The sequence below is a fragment of the Ictidomys tridecemlineatus genome, chromosome 10 (assembly GCF_052094955.1).
Source record: "Ictidomys tridecemlineatus isolate mIctTri1 chromosome 10, mIctTri1.hap1, whole genome shotgun sequence".
Classification (NCBI taxonomy): Eukaryota; Metazoa; Chordata; class Mammalia; order Rodentia; family Sciuridae; genus Ictidomys; species Ictidomys tridecemlineatus.
The window spans coordinates 2,642,931-2,658,498 of record NC_135486.1 but is presented as its reverse complement, the minus strand read 5'-3'; the positions used below and the strand labels follow the sequence as shown (position 1 = coordinate 2,658,498).

General features: G+C 50.1%; 1 protein-coding gene across 6 annotated transcripts in view; it reads left to right on the top strand.

Annotated features, from left to right (window-relative positions):
• Positions 1 to 15,568, top strand: part of Ildr2 (immunoglobulin like domain containing receptor 2) — a 55,729-nt gene that overhangs the window by 12,941 nt on the left and 27,220 nt on the right. For all 6 annotated transcript variants that reach the window (XM_078022237.1, XM_078022235.1, XM_078022233.1 and 3 more), the window contains exons 2-3: positions 2,145 to 2,477; positions 3,288 to 3,407. In XM_078022237.1, coding sequence (XP_077878363.1) covers positions 2,145 to 2,477; positions 3,288 to 3,407 — 453 coding nt within the window. The remainder of the gene's footprint in view (positions 1 to 2,144; positions 2,478 to 3,287; positions 3,408 to 15,568) is intronic.

Here is a 15,568-nt window from a genome sequence, read left to right as displayed (position 1 = left end):
CAGACGTGTGTTTTCCTAATGCAGCCTTGTGAGTCAGGAAGAGCAGAATCAGACCACAACATCTGGGGGTGTGAAGGGGAGCGTGGGGACTAGTTTCCAATCTGTTTAATGTGCCTATAATCTCAGCTGGTGGTGGTGGATGGTCTTTGGGATGCAGGAGCTTCAGAACGGGAGGTGGGGAGGTGAGGCAGGGTGCACTCTCTTCTGCCTGCTACCCGGGTCAGCGCCCTCTGTGGAGTCCACTCTATGGAGTTGCCTGATGAGGTCACATCTGCTAATGACCTGGGGGTGGGCATGATGATGATCCCGAGTCTCAGATTGCTCTGTGGACATCGTCAGAGCCTCAGGACTAGCACATGGCCAGGAGACGGTGGGAGCCCCGCCTCTGCTGCCCACGCTCTTTACTATACTACACGGTGGTGACTCATGAACCAGCTTCCCCGGAGAGTCCTGGACAGGCTCCTGTCGCAGTCACCCATGGGCTCATCCGTTCCCCGGGCAGTCACAGGTAGCTGTAGAGCACCTGGTAGGTACAGAAGGCTGAGGTCTGATACATCTCAAATCCTTCTTGTGTTCACTTCCAGGTTGCATGGAATGGAGAAGCCATTCTCGAAGGGGAATTAGAATCTAGGTTCTCGTTGTGCTTTTCATTGAAGAGAAACTCTGGGCTGGAAATCAAAAGACCTGAGATGTGTTATCTTGCCCTGGTGGAGGGAGCCTCAGTGAGGGGGTGGCTTTGTGGGATGTCATCGTGGGCAAGGACACAAGGCACCTGAGACAGCAGACCTTGCTCGGTGTCCCAGGTCCCCACTGCAGGTCTCGGGCAAGACTCTGCCTTGGGTGCCTGCGTCCACTTCGGAACCTCGTCCCTCTGTCTTCAGATCCCATTTTTCTGCCTCGTGTCATATTTCGATTTCTGCTTCTAACAGATGTTCCCAAGCTGGAAACTCTCCCGCACAACTGGGAACCTTCTGGTCTTGTAGCCTGGGATGTCTAAATGCTATGGTCAGGTTCATAGTGGCCCTGCAAGGTCTCCTGGACACTCTGCTGATCTCTCACTCACCCGTGTTCCCATCTTGCTTAGTCACCAAGCCTCAGGTTGGATCTTTTTGCCACTTAAACTTCTAATCTGCTTTTTAGTTCTTCTTTTGGCTACCCTTCAGAGCTTTTGGACTTAGTCTACTGGCTTTGATCTGGAATAAAGACTTCTCTTCTCCTTCATCTCTGTCCGCTTTACTTGGTCACCAGCAGGAAGGGAAGTCACCTGCTCTTCAAGTCACACTTCCTGGCTTCTTTTTCACTACTTGTGGAACCTATGTTGAGTATCTGTGGGCTTCATGAGCCAGCAAGGTAATCACCCTTCTTACCTGAAAGGGAATGACAATAAATAATGGCAGAGTTATTGTGATAAATGTCTAGAAGAGAATGCTGGATATTCCAATGGCACAAAGGAGGACGTGACAAACTGGGTTGGTCAAGAAGCCTTTGAGCTGGGTTTTGAAGGATGCAGAAGAGTTTCCCAAGAAAGTGGGACAGCATTCCAGAAGCAGGGAACACCGTGTATCCAGGCCTGGAGGTGTGAGATGGTTCGTCCTGTCGGGAAAACTGATAGGCATTTGATGGATACTCTGGAGCCTGGTGCCAAAGTAGAGGTGCTTCAAAGAGCTGAGGCTGAAAGGGGAAGAGGAAGCAGGTGGGGAGCACCTTAGACGCTTTGCTGAGGGTCCTCGAGGTACTAGAGGAGGGGTGGAGCATTTCTAAGAAAGAGAACTGTCAGATTTAGAAAGGTTACCTGAGTTTTAGCAAGGAGGACGGTCCGCATGTTGACGGGGGGATGCAGGGAGATCTGATGGAGGTTTTCATCATCTTCTAGGCAAGAAACAGAGGCCCAAGCAAAAGCATGGGAGTGAGGTTAAAGAGGAGAGGGGCAACCTTAACAATGTTAATAGATCACGATGGCTAGACTCAGTGACCGACTGGACCTAGGGAGTGAAGTAGGTGTCTGGAAAAGACCACCAGGTGGACCTGGATGCCACCAATTCCAATGGAGAAGATGGCAGGAACGGTTGGGGCAGTAAAGTGGGAGGGCCGTGGTGGGCGGCTGGGCTGTGGCCCTGTGTGGACATGCGTGTTCTGTTTTGCAGCCGTGGCTGAAGGCCTCCAGGTGACAGTGCCCGACAAGAGGAAGGTGGCCATGCTCTTCCAGCCCGCGGTGCTTCGATGCCACTTCTCCACCTCCTCCCATCGGCCGGCCGTCGTGCAGTGGAAGTTCAAGTCCTACTGCCAGGATCGCGTGGGGGAGTCCTTGGGCATGTCCTCCCCTCGGGCCCAGTCACTCAGCAAGAGGAACCTGGAATGGGACCCCTACTTGGACTGTTTGGACAGCAGGAGGACAGTCCGCGTGGTGGCTTCAAAACAGGGCTCCACTGTTACCCTGGGAGACTTCTACAGGGGCAGAGAGATCACCATTGTTCACGGTACGGATGCCCTTCTCTGGACTCTAGGAAAAGGGAGGGAGGTCAGTTGCATTCTCCGCTGACACAAGGGGACACCAGCCTCTCACTCTTTCAGCCCCTGAGATCCCACTTTATAGGAGGTGGGAGCATGAAGAGACCCAGCAGATTGCTCTAGGGGAAAGTGGCTGGGCGTAGGCGGGCGAGTGCGGCCTCCAGGGAGCACAGAGGCCCGCGGAGGACAGGGCTTAGGTTCGGAGCTGAGTCAGAGTAGGTTCCAGTGAAGGAACTTCAGTCCCAGGTCCTAAGCCTCGAGGGCGCCTTTTTGGCCCTTTCCCAGCCTGGGAAGCAGGGAGAAGGGAGGTCACACACAAGTTGCAGAGCCAGGCGGATGTGTGGCCTGAGCCCCGTGAGTTTTTGTATCAATTCCACCCTGTCTCCTGCTCCCTAAGTTTTGGGATAAAAAAAAGTTCCAGGAGTCTGATACAAGCTGTTTGATTATTCAAACTGTGGAGAATTCCTGTTAAATCAGCTGATTTCTAGGAGTCCAGGGTTATTCTGGAACTTGTCCATCTCTCGGGGCCTCTGCAGGCCTGGGTGGAAGCCTGCCTCCCACAGCTGGAGCGAGACACCACTGCACCGTCTCTGGTTCTCACCTGAGGGAGGCCAGTTTCTGCTATTGTTTTGTTGGTTTTGTTTTAAATAAAGGAACATCTTTCAATCGCCATCCAGGCAGACTCAGAGAACACTGCAGACGCCTCTCCCGTCCCCAGCTGCTCAGTGCTTTTCTTGCTGAGGACAGAGTTTGAGAACTGGGTCCTTCTTTCGTGACAGATGCAGATCTTCAAATTGGAAAGCTCATGTGGGGTGACAGTGGGCTCTATTACTGTGTCATCACCACCCCCGATGACCTGGAGGGCAAGAACGAGGACTCGGTGGAGCTGCTGGTGTTGGGTAAGTGACCGCCAAGGCCCGGGTTCGCCTGGACACTGTCCTGTGCTCACATCTCTGCCTGAGCGTGTTGGTGGCTTGCATGCAGCCTTTCTGGTTGGTGCTCAGACCAGCCTGCTTTGGACGACGCGCCTGGGAGCAGCAGCTTTATGGATGTCTTGCTTCCTGGAGGCTGCAGCCCCGGTCAGCCTCGGCCCAGTGTCTTCTCCTCGCTTCCTTCTCTCCTCCTTTCCATTGTCCCTTTAACCTGGACTTGGCTGTTGCTCTCGACTTGGCCCTTCATCGGTGAACTGTTGAAGCAGCGTAGACACCAAGGAGAGTTAGAATTCCTTGGTGTGTGAGTGGCTCCAGTGACCTCAGGGTCCTTCCCACTCACTCCCTCTCCTGAAGACAGTCACAGACGAGGTGGCTATAGACCAGAGTCCCCTAGCAGAGGGTGCACCACACCAAGAGCTGTTTGGGAGATGTCCTCGTGTTTAATTGGAAGGCGAATTCTGGAAACCAAAGGGGTCTGAGTGACTAAAAGCACATAGATTCAGTCCTCATTACTGTCGGTCTCTTTGTAAGGGAAGGCTCCTCCTGATTGGTGGCTCCTTCTCTGTGGAGTCAAGGAATGTGCCGGTTCCAGAAATGACCTCCTGTTGACACTGAAAACTGAGCGCATGTTTTGTGTTCTATAGATGTTGGCTGAATAAGAAAATTAGAATAAAGCATACAAAACTGCCTCAAGTGTAGGAGAAGGGGTGATTGAAGACATCCACTTGAAGCAATTTTTCAGAATAAATTACGTTTTTTGTAGCTTCCAAGACATCAAGTGACAGCGATTTGGAGAATGGGTAAAGGCGCCTTGTTTTAAAGGCAGTCGAGGTTGAAGATTGATTTTTACCCTTTGTGGGAACCTGAATTGCCAGAAATAAAGTGGCATCTTCTACTTAGAATGTCTAACCGTGGTTTTAATCGAATAACTTTGGCAAAACAATTGTTCTGAAGCCTTAGTGTGCATTTTACAAATTGGACTAAAGGTAACGTTGGGCACCTTGCTAGAAGGCTGACTTAATCTTGGGGCCCAAAATACAAAGCGTAACTGCTGAGTCTTTTTTTATTTCCTTTCAAAAGGAAATAAAAACTGAAAGGCTTATATTAATGTTGCAAAAGAACACAGGAGGCCGAATTTGAGATCTGCTGTGGCTCCATGAATCAGAAGGGAATAAAGAAGATTAATTTTTGCTTAATCACACAACTCTAATAGCCAAGTTTGGAGGAACAAGTGGTTCATTGAGCCTGCAATTAGCTAATTGGGAGCACGGTTATTTGACCAGGCGGCCATTTGCAGAGAAGTAATTGACTGTGAAGGAGAACGAGGCCACAGGTAAAAACCACTTGAAAATATTGGTCCCAGTTGTTCTGCACACAGGGAAACGAACTGAGGGAAAGCGGTCCTCTGAATTCGTGCTGGAGTGGGTGGGAGCATTCCCCCACATCACAGCACACGAAGCAATTGGGGTCAAGGATGCTGTTCTGAGGGCCAAAGGGACCCGCAACTGGTGGGTGAGAGCAAGGCTCAGAAGAGCATGGTCACCAATGGCAGGAGGCAAGATGAAGGACAGAAATCAGTGCTTGCTCTGAACAGAATCTTGAGGGGAAACTGGAGAAGCTGCCAATCAAAGTTCATGGCGGGAAAAGCAGCCCAGCTGAGCAGACCCGGGCGAGGGCTGGGGGAGGAACCGCATGGCTCTGCATGGCCACGTGGGAACGCTCAAGTGGGATTGATGGGCCATGGAAATGTTAGGGCAGCACGACTCAGGTTACCCATTTAGAGGGTTAGTTGGCAATCTGCGAACATTTTCTGGGTGCATAAAGTACTGAACGCAAAATTGAGCCTTGTTGGCCTTGATACTCCTTTGTGAAAAATTTCAAAACACTGTCCCAGTTTTGAACATCCTAGTTGTTTGGTTGTTGTATCCTGCAGGCCTCTTTGATAGGTGTGTTCTTTTGAGACCAGGAGAGTGACCTTATTTCTGAGGCCAGCCACTAAGGAAATGGAAACATCAGTGGGAAGATAACAGGGGTCCATGGTTGACCAATAACCACGTCCATGAGTCACTAGTTCGGTCAGTCACTGAATTTTGTGAGGAATGCTTGGAAGATTTGTTCCAGTGTAGAGGACTCAGAGTGGGGACCATGGAAGATGTCTCCCCATATTTGAATTGACGTTGTACAGGAGGGGCTGGCAGCATACTGCCTGGCTGGGCAGAAGAAGCTGGGAGTGGAGGTTCAGGGAGGGTCAGCCTCAGGGGAAGAAGGCCCATCAGCACCTGGAGACATCTGTACCTGGATTGAGCATCTTGGCAGCAGTGGGCACTATGGAGAGGAGAACCCACTCAGCCTAATTACTTGTGAGCTTTATTTGCAATTCTAAACTGTTGGGTTAAGAAGTAAAAAACAGACATGCTGTTTTATAAGAAGGTGACCCCCAGGAAGTCCTTCCTCTTTACAGAGATGGACAGGGTTTCAGAACAGAGCGGGTGATGCTCACTCGCAGGGACCAGAGGGAGGATGCTGTGGCCTATGCTCGAGAGCCAGGCGGATGTGTGGCCTGGCTGACAGGTCAGGCTAGCAGGACTGGTCTCACAGGGTGTACAAAAGAAACACCTGGCAGTGGCTGGAAGGAGCAGCCACCCTGGTTCTTGGAGATGATTGCAAAACAGGGAGCAGAGAACTGATTGGATTTCAGATGCATTAGTGATGAAGGAGACAAACTACAGAGACAAAAAACTGGATGCAAAGGTGAGGAGATTTTAGTTTCCTGAGTATATTCCAAAGGTGAGGCTGGAAAGCTGATGGGCAAGACCGGGAGGTGTCATGTAGGTAACACTCAGATGTTTGGACTTTGCCGGGGGTGGTGGCGCACACCTGTCACCCCAGCGGCTCCTGAGGCAGGAGGATCCCAACAACCAAGGAGCTGTGACCAGTGAGGAGACACCAGCCACCTCCCAGGAGGCTGCTGACGTCTATGGAGTGGACTCTTCATGATCAACATGCACATGCTCAGCACTGACTCTTAGAGGCCCAAGGTGAGCACAGCTCTGGGGCCTCCCCGTTCCCACGTAAGACACAGGCCCCACGGCGGGCGCCTTCACTCTTGGCACCTAGCTAGGCAACGTGGAGAGAAGGAAGCGCAGGAACTGGTCCTCGCCTTGGAAGCACTCAGAGTCGGGCTGCTCCTGGTGCTGTGGGGGAAACCAAGGCAAGACACACCCAGAGCCAAGGGACCACTCTCAGAGCGAGACTGGAACCAAGGCCAGCGGGGACTGTCCTGGACCGCCACCCTGTCAGCTCTGTGGAGCACTCGGCTCTCCTGCCCATTGCTACTGGAACCTGTTACTCTGATCCCGCCTCCCACTGAGGTCCAGGCCTGCTTTCCAAGTGTCAGTGAGACACCACCACTGTGGTGTCCCATGGCTTCTTATGGGGTGTGTCCTAAGCCCCACTCATTCTCCTGCCTCTTAACCTGCTTTTCCACTGTCCTCCTTCTCAGCAAGGTAGAAACGTGTCCCCTGTCTGACACATCCCTCCTCATTTCCCTTTATACATCACTCACCCAGATCCTCTGCATCCCTCTCAGGAATGTTCTAGGTGCCTGTCCTCAGTTCCCCACGGGTTCAGAAGCCCACACTTTTCACCTGTGCCACGGCAGCAGCCCCGGGTCTTGCTCCTCTGCTCGGACCTCTCTCTGAGGCACCACTTACCCGCCTGCTGAGCACCGTTCTGATTCTGAGACCTAACTTCGCTGTTCTGTTAGGGTTTCTTCACTGGCTCTCAGCGTCTTCAGGATGAAATCCAAACCTCTTTGGTTTTTGGTACCAAGGATTGAACCCAGGGGCACTTAACCACTGAACCACATCCCCAGCCCCTTTTTAGTTTTATTTAGAAACAGGGTCTGCCGAGTTGCTTAGGGCCTCACTAATTTTCTAAGGCTGGCTTTTAACTCATGATCCTCCTGCCTCAGGAGCCGCTGGGGTTACAGGTGTGCGCCACCCCACCTGGCAAAGTCCAAACACCTGAGTGTTACCTGTATGACACCTCATGGTCTTGCCCATCAGCTTTCCAGCCTCACCTTTGGGAATATACTCAGGAAACTAAATTCTCCTCAACTTTGCATCTAGTTTGTCTCTTTCATCACTAATGCATCTGAAATCCAAACAGTTCTCTGCTCCCTGTTTTGCAATCATCTCCAAGAACCAGGGTGGCTGCTCCTTCCAGCCACTGTCAGGGGGGACAGTTTGTTCCCTGCCCTTTCAGATTGTGCATATGTCTACCCATCGATCAGTAGAGTTGTGACTTCTTCTAAGTGAAGAACAACTTTGTGAGCTTCTTTTTCTTAAGAGCCCTGGGTTGACTGGACATCCGGATAAGGATATTTTAATTCAGTGTGACCTCTGCTGATCCCAGTGTCAGCACCACTTGAAGAGATACACTGAGCCCTCCTTACTGTAGTCACCTCTGAGCCAAGCTTGGCCTAGTCACTCTTAAGACCAACACTTGTTCCAGTTGTTCTTTGCAGTTCCTCTAATCCCGGTGTAAACCCAGAGTAAAGTCCTGATTCTGCCTTCTTTCCCGGTTGTAAGGAGGTCGGGACTTGCTGCCTACTCACTTCCACCATTTCCTCCTGGCACCCACTTGGAATTCTTTGGTTATTTAAATTATTACTAATGATATTTCCTTGGGGGCTATGCTTAAAAGCAGCAGAGATAGGCACTGGCTGACTTCAGCCAAAAAGGAACTTGTTGGAAGGCTGTGGGAGTTGAAGAAAGGTGGAGACTCAGTGTTGGAAGTCAGGGTAGCACTCATTGCCCCCAAGGACTGCCGGCTCAGGGTCATTGCTTCATCTTGGCCAGACGCGGGTTAGGAGGCACCTGGGTAGCTCCCTTCCACGTGGTGCCAGGGGTCTACACTTTCCCACTGTTTGGCTCTGCTGTGGGGACCTTTGCCCCCAGCTACAGACACACACGCGCACGCACACACATGCACACACACATTCTCACTCACTCACTCACAGGAAGGGTGACGGGAAAGTCCCGTGGAACTTTTTAAGGGCCAGAACTGGGAGTGCCAGGAGTGCCACCTGCTGACATTTTGAATGTGCCCAGGAAGAAAATAAAAGGGTTTGAACACAGTAGTTTCTGCCTTGCCAGAGATGCCCCAGGGCTGTGTCACAGGAATTTGTGGGTAATGTCTTTAGGGCTCTGTAGCCAGAGCAAAACAGATTTAGATGTCATTCTCTGCTCTTGCATTTTCCCACTCGAGAGTCAGTCTTAGGCCAGACAGCCCAATCGGCCCACTTTGGTCAGCTGTCTGCTGCTCAGCCTTGGGAGATCAGGGGCTTTGGTGAACCGTCCATCAAGACCCAGACAAGAATTAATCCCCTCAAGTAAATTGGGGCACTGTTGGAAAAAAAAAAGGAATACAAGTGGGGCCCAAGAAGCAGTGAATGTTCACCAGTGGTACCACTGACATGGTGTACAGGGAGGGCCAGTCAGAGTTCACAAACTGTTCTGTGAGAATCTTGTAAGAGAGGAGGACAGGCGTTATTTTGCTCATTTTCCAAATAAAGAAATTAATGTCCAGGTTTTATGACATTAAAAAAAGAACTATAGATAATCAAACCCATGTGTTCTGATTCCCGGGCTCATCTCCTTCCATAATACCATGCAACCTGTGTGAGTGTGTGTATGTGTGTGTGTGTGTGTGTGTGTGTGTGTGTGTGTGTGTGTATGTGTTAAGAAGCCATAGAATGAGCTGTGTTTTAACAATGTGGCTGCTGCCTGGGGCCATGGGTCAATTTCTATTTGCCCCAGGTTTGTTTCAGCCTTTTACTTTGTTTCTTGGTGAAACTGCCTACAACCACTGACCTAGGCCCTCACTTCAAAGGCATGGCTGTTCCTGTCTGGATTGAATACCTCCCCACTGAGTGTGACTCACCCCTCCTTCTACCCCGTGCATCTGAACCATCCACAAACTGCTGTGGATGCTTCTTTCAGAGGCTTCAGAAATATCCAAAGATATGAGATTCACAGAAATGGGAGGACAACCACCGATTCAACATTAAACAGGAAAACCATGCCGAACACCCTTCAATGTCTTTTTGATGATTCAGAAGGTAAAGTCATTCTGAAGCTGGAAATGCACACAGTGTTTTGGGTGCTTTGAGATGACAGTGACAGATACCTTAGAAATGTTTAGACAGCCGTTTGGTATCCTAGGGCCAGACCAGTCAGAGGAAGGAGGGGGAGCTTCCAGAAATGTGCCACCTGAGATGAGAGGTGCAGGATCAGTGGCAAGGGCAGCCTGTTTATAACCAGACCATGCCACCGTCTGGATAGGCATCGGATTCCTTCGGTCAGCTCCAGCTGTCAGGAAAAGGCCTCACCATTTCAGGAAGGCTCATGCAGAGAAGTTATTATTGTAAAATTTAGAAGTAACCTGCTCTGACTTCTTTCTATGAGGGCCTGACCCCATCTTTCTGATGTCCCACCTGGTAGCTGGCTTTTAAGACCTCCAATCAGGACAAGGGGGAAGGAGCCTCTGCAGAACAGGGGCTGGAGGGACACTCTTGCCTCTGTCCTCTTAGAGGACTTCAGCCAGGGGATGTGTGGATTCAAGCTCAGGAAGACATTCCTAAGGGCAGATTACACACTGGGGAAATGCAGGATGGCTGAGGGAAGCTCTAGAACCCCCTGCTCTGAGGAGCTTTGACTTAGAACAGGTTCTCCTGTCTGGGATAGTGGATGAGTCATGGCTTCCCAGAGTCTGCTCGGTGATTTTGACTCTATTTGAAAGATGCACAGATTTCAGAGTTCATTCTCCTTAGAGGGTATTGTAGAGACTGAAGCTTGGTTTTATTTTAATATTGTTTCTGTCTCAGAAAAAAAGGATACATGCTTTTTATCAATATTTCAAACAAAACAGAAAAAAAAAAGAAGCAAGCATCTCCTAAAATTTTGCTATCTATAGTCAGCTGTTACATTTTCCAGAACTGGTTTGGTTGCAAAGGATGGAGGCTCCCCTTGCTCAGGAGAAGTCTTTGCTGAAGTCATCAGGAAGCCTGGGAGTTCCCGGCTTCAGGCATGGCTGAGTGCTAGGCTCTGAGACAGAAACAGTAGTAAAATCAAACCAGGCTGGGCGTCTTTCAGGGAACTCCACATCCCCACCTCCCACTGCCCCTCAGGACCAGGCAGGCTTTCTCTAGGTCCAGTGTCCATGGTCTCAGACCTCCCAGCTCTCTTCCTCTTTTCCTGTGATTTCTGCAAAGTCCTGTTGTGGAGGTGCCTGTGTGCCGGGGAGGAGGCAAGCCTTGAGATCTGAAGGGATGAGGGAAAGGAGTAGCTTCCTAAAGGAAAGCAGGCAGTTGTTTCCAAATGAAGAAGCAGCGCGTGCCAGGCAGGCAAAAACACACACTGGTGACACGTTGTGGAATGCATCACCAGTTTTTGCTGCTTTAGGGCCAAATGCAGCACTAATCCCAGAGGCCAGAAATAGGTATGTTTTCGGCAGGCCCCTGTGAGCAGGCAGCAACTGGGGATTGATGCTGCCCCTCAAATGTGGTGTTATGGAGTTACCTTTGCACTCCTGTCTCAGAAAAAAAAAATGCTTATTATCAATATTTCAAACAAAACAGAAATGAACCAAAAAAGGAAAACATCTCCTAAAATTTTGCTACCTATAGTCAACATGCTCCTATTTTTTCTTCCATCTCCTCCTGAGACTTAGAAGTACATCATGTATTCCCTAGACAGGTGGTGAAGAAATGGGTGGGCAAGGATTGTTGTTGTTTTTGTTGTTGTTCTTAAATCAAGATGTTCACAGCTCTGTGCCTGAAATTGTTATTGTGATAGAGTATAAACTTTTCTGCCCAGTAGTGTGAAAAAGCTATTAAGAACCTAATAAGAAGCCAGTGAATTTTGGGGAGAGGTATCTCTCAAGAGGTGACTGCAGGGGAGTCTGATAGGAGTGTGTTTGTATGGCTTGCAGAAATGCCCTAGCACCCACCCCTGGACTACCACTGGCTGCCTCCTTTGAAGCCTGTCTGTCACTCTCTGGTGAGTAGTTCAGGCTGTTCAGAAAGGCTACTTGTTGCCAAGCTCCCCACCCCCTCCCTCTTTCCTGCCCAGCCCCGAGCTGCTAACCAGGGAGATTTGCCCATTAGAAGGGCCTCAGCTCCCAGGGTTCCCATGGCAACAGCCTCCTTGGAGGTCTTTGTTGCTTGCTAAAACTTTGATCTCTGAGAGTGGCTGCTGCTGTTTCTCTGGAAGATTTACAAACAGAGGAAGAGGGGGAAAGAATTGGGGGAGAAGAAAGAAAAAGTTTACTCCTGGCAGAAGGGAGAGAAAGAATTAATTACAGAGCCACACTCTGGCCATAAATCTGGAGACGACTCCTTTGGAACGTCTTCTGATTTGGGCCGTGCCCACATTTTCATTTGTCGCCCTGTGCAGAAGATTTCAAATGGGGCTGGTCCTCCTAGTAGGGCAGAACATCCTCCTTCAGCATACACTTGTGCCTTCAGATTCCAGGGGGGCTGAGATAACCCCAGAGGCTGCATGAATGCAGAAACACAGGGGCTTTTCAAGCCTCTGCCCCACTGTTCCCCACCCCCTGCCGTGGTTTGCTCTGCCCTAAGCTTACCCAGGCACCTCTGTCAGTCTTGTTTTTAGAAAGAATCAGAAAAAAATATGTTAAAAGTCCAGAGGAGGAGGAGCCAGAAACCAGGCATCAGCTAGAATCTGATTCTGGTTCCTGACTGTGGTTAACAGCATTCTACTGAGAAGTGGGGGCCGGTGGTCAAGGCCGCCAATGTCAGGACCACGCCCTTTGCTCCTTACTCTTTAGATCTCGCACCTGCGTAGTCTCAAGCTTGCTTTGATATCTATTTAAATTACAATTGAAATTTAATGTGTATTTTTGCATGCTATCTCCCTAGCACAGTCCAGCACAGTGAAGATAAGAAATAAATAAGTGACATTGTCTTGTCCTTAGAAAAATTTCTCTTTGTGAAGATTAAAGTTAGAGTTTCGAAGTAGTGAACAATGTAAGAAAAGACTACAATTGTGTTTGGATATTAAATATCTAGGCCACTGATTCTCAGAAGGGAGTAGTTTTGCCTCCCAGGAGCATTTGGTGAAGTTGGAAGACATGTTTTAATTGTCACAACTTGTAGGAAGCCAAGTCATCTCGTGGGTAGGCCAGGGAGGCTGCTGAACCTTCTGCAACACAGAGGATGGCCCTCTCCTACTCAGCAAATAATCATCTGGGCTCCCAATGTCAACAGTGCCAGGTGCTGAAAGTCTGTCTGGATACTGGATAAGGTCCACTGTGAACAGCGGAGGTTTTGGAGCCAGCTTTGGACTCTAATACTGTGACCACAGACAAGTCCATATCTCTAAAAATAAGAGAAGGGTCATAAAGACACATGGAAGACCTACTGTGAAGATTCAGTGGTGCTTAATAAGCACTCAATGAAGGTTAGCATCCTTCCCCACCCCTCCCTATTCCCCGCCTCTCATCACCAGTGTGCCATCCCTAGTCTGAGAGAGCCATCTTTAGGGAAATCTACATTGAGGGACTCCTGCTAAAGAGCAGATTTTCTTCCCGGGTGTTCCATAGACGGAGGCTTTAATGGGCCATCTGTGAATTGGCAATCCTATTACTAATAGATTCACATTTTCTCAATGACATCTGCCCTGTGCTTTGCCAGTGGTGACCCTAATCAGCCCGGTGGAGTCTTCCTGCGAGTGGACTGGCGTGCGTTCTGTCCCAGCATGCTGTATTTTGGTTGCTATTGGAAGCCCCCATTTTCTCAGTGGACGGCCCTTAGTTAATCACAGAGTGTTCTCTGCCTGAGCTAAATACAAGGATTAGGGGCCGGGCCAGTCCGTGAAGCCTGGAGGAGTAGGGAGAAGACCTAGGACTTGCATTAGGATCCAGGTGGGTCTGCGAAGACTTTAGATAGAATGCCTTTGGAATCTATCCTTCAAACGAGGATGCCCTGAAGAGGAAAAGCGGAGGGGAAGTTTTAAATCATCCGTGGCAAGACCACAGGCAGGTACTGAGGTCGTCCAGGCAACCTGGTATGACGGCGCCCTTCCTTAGAGGATGACCACCTCCAGGAGTCTCCTGCGAACCGAAAAGAAAGAAGACGGAGAGGACCTGAGGTCCCATGCTTGTCCCTCAGGTCCCCGGCCTAACCCCTGCTGCGAGGTGGCCTGTTATTCATGGAGACCTCAGGCGCACGCACGTCTCCATTCGTCCGCTTGCACAAGCCCCGGGGCCCAGGGAGAGGGTGATGTGACATAACGGTATTTCCAGAAAAAACGCTCCCGAGGCTTCTGAGGGCGGCCCCGCCTCGCGCGGGCGGAAGGCGAGAGGCCTGGGGCTCGCTGCCCGCGGTCCCCGCCCCGTCGGCTGCGGCCGCGCGGGGCGGACCCGGCTGTCAATCAGCGCGCATTCCCGGGCCGTTGCCTGGCGACTCGGCGGCCGCGGCCGGGTCAGCCGCGAGCTCTTTGTGGTCGCGAGGCCGCGCGGGGGCGGGGACAGGGAGCCCGGGTGGGTGGCACCGCGGGGGTGGGTGCGCCAGGGACAGGCGGGTCCCTTTTCCTCCCCAGCCAGCTGCGCTATTCAGGGGTCGCGTTCACACGGCGGCGCCTCCGACTGGCTGAATCGCCTCTCCAGGGAGGGCTCTGGGAAAGGCTCTCGTGCACGCCCCTCCAAGGAGGGCGCCTGGCCCCGACCGTCCGCGGGCCTGCGTGCCCCTCCGCGAGGGGCCAGACCCCGGGGGCCCTTTGGGTTAGGGAAAGTAGCCATCCTGTCCTGCTTTATGGGTGCGAGAACACACAGGCCCAAGGTCCTGCTTCCGTGCCTTCCCACCTCCCTCCACGTCATTTTGAGTCAGGTCTGCCTTCTGCACCGCATCTCAGGCCAAGTAGAGCGTGGTCTATTACTAATACTGTTTCGCATCTGTGCGCTCCGCGGGTAGGAGGCTGCATCGCGATAGTGCTTTGCAAAGGCAGAGTACTTGCAATCATTTTTACCCTTGTTTATTACTTTGTAGCAGCGTGGTGAATGCCTTTTAATTAGATCATACTGTGTTATGATGTATTCAGTCATCATTTTCCAGTCGCAGCTTGAAAAGGTGTTGAGAATTTCAACAATCTCCAACATTTTCTACATCCAAAAATTATACTTTAATTATATAAGTAGAGCAATAATGTCACAAACACAAATTTCACAGTCACTCCCTGCAAATACTAGACTAGAAAACGTCGCTGCACATTTCTAGAAGAAAGATAAGCAGAAGCTGAGGACAGTGAGATATTGGAGAAAGAACAGTGGATGGGAATCCTCAGACCTGGGTTCTGTTGCCGGTTGGTCCTTAGTCAACTCTGTGGCTTGGGGTGAGATTCTAAACCTCTCCCAACTTCCTGAAACCATGGGGTGGGTATGGACCAGACCTCTGTGATCCTTTCTGGCCCTAAAATCTGATTCTAGAATTCTGTGTGAATAGAAGAAGTTAGCTCCTTAAGCTAAACTTATAATCACCGCCAAAAAGCCGGAAGCATTTATTAACAGGTAATTGCAGATGGTTCAATACTAGTCATTTTATGGAGAGAATTCACTGTCAGAATTATTCTCTTTTAGGATTATAATTTAAAGTGAGCTAAAATATACAAGACACAAAAAGAAAAAGTAAACACAAGAAATGCTTAAATACACAGTTTATAAATACATATATAAGAGAAAAGAGGCTATATCCACATTTGTTTATTTATAGTTTATTACCATAAACCATATTTATTGAATTCATGGTTGCCATGGGAATATAGAATAAAACCGAGAATGTGTGTGCCCTTGGGAAATTTCCAATCTATTTGGGATTTTGAATAGCCATGGAAACAACACGTGAAGCATAGCCATAGAAACATCTTCACACTTAAAAGGGCCAGAGAAAGGCATCTGCTCCCTTCAGAGACACAGGAGAGAGACATTTTGGAGGGCTAGGAGCTGAGAGAAGAGGGGGTGGATACAGTACATCCCTGAAGATAGATCCAGAGGAAAGCTTGGGAGTGGATGAAGCTGAGATGTGTGTTGAACAGAAAGGAGAAGAAGGG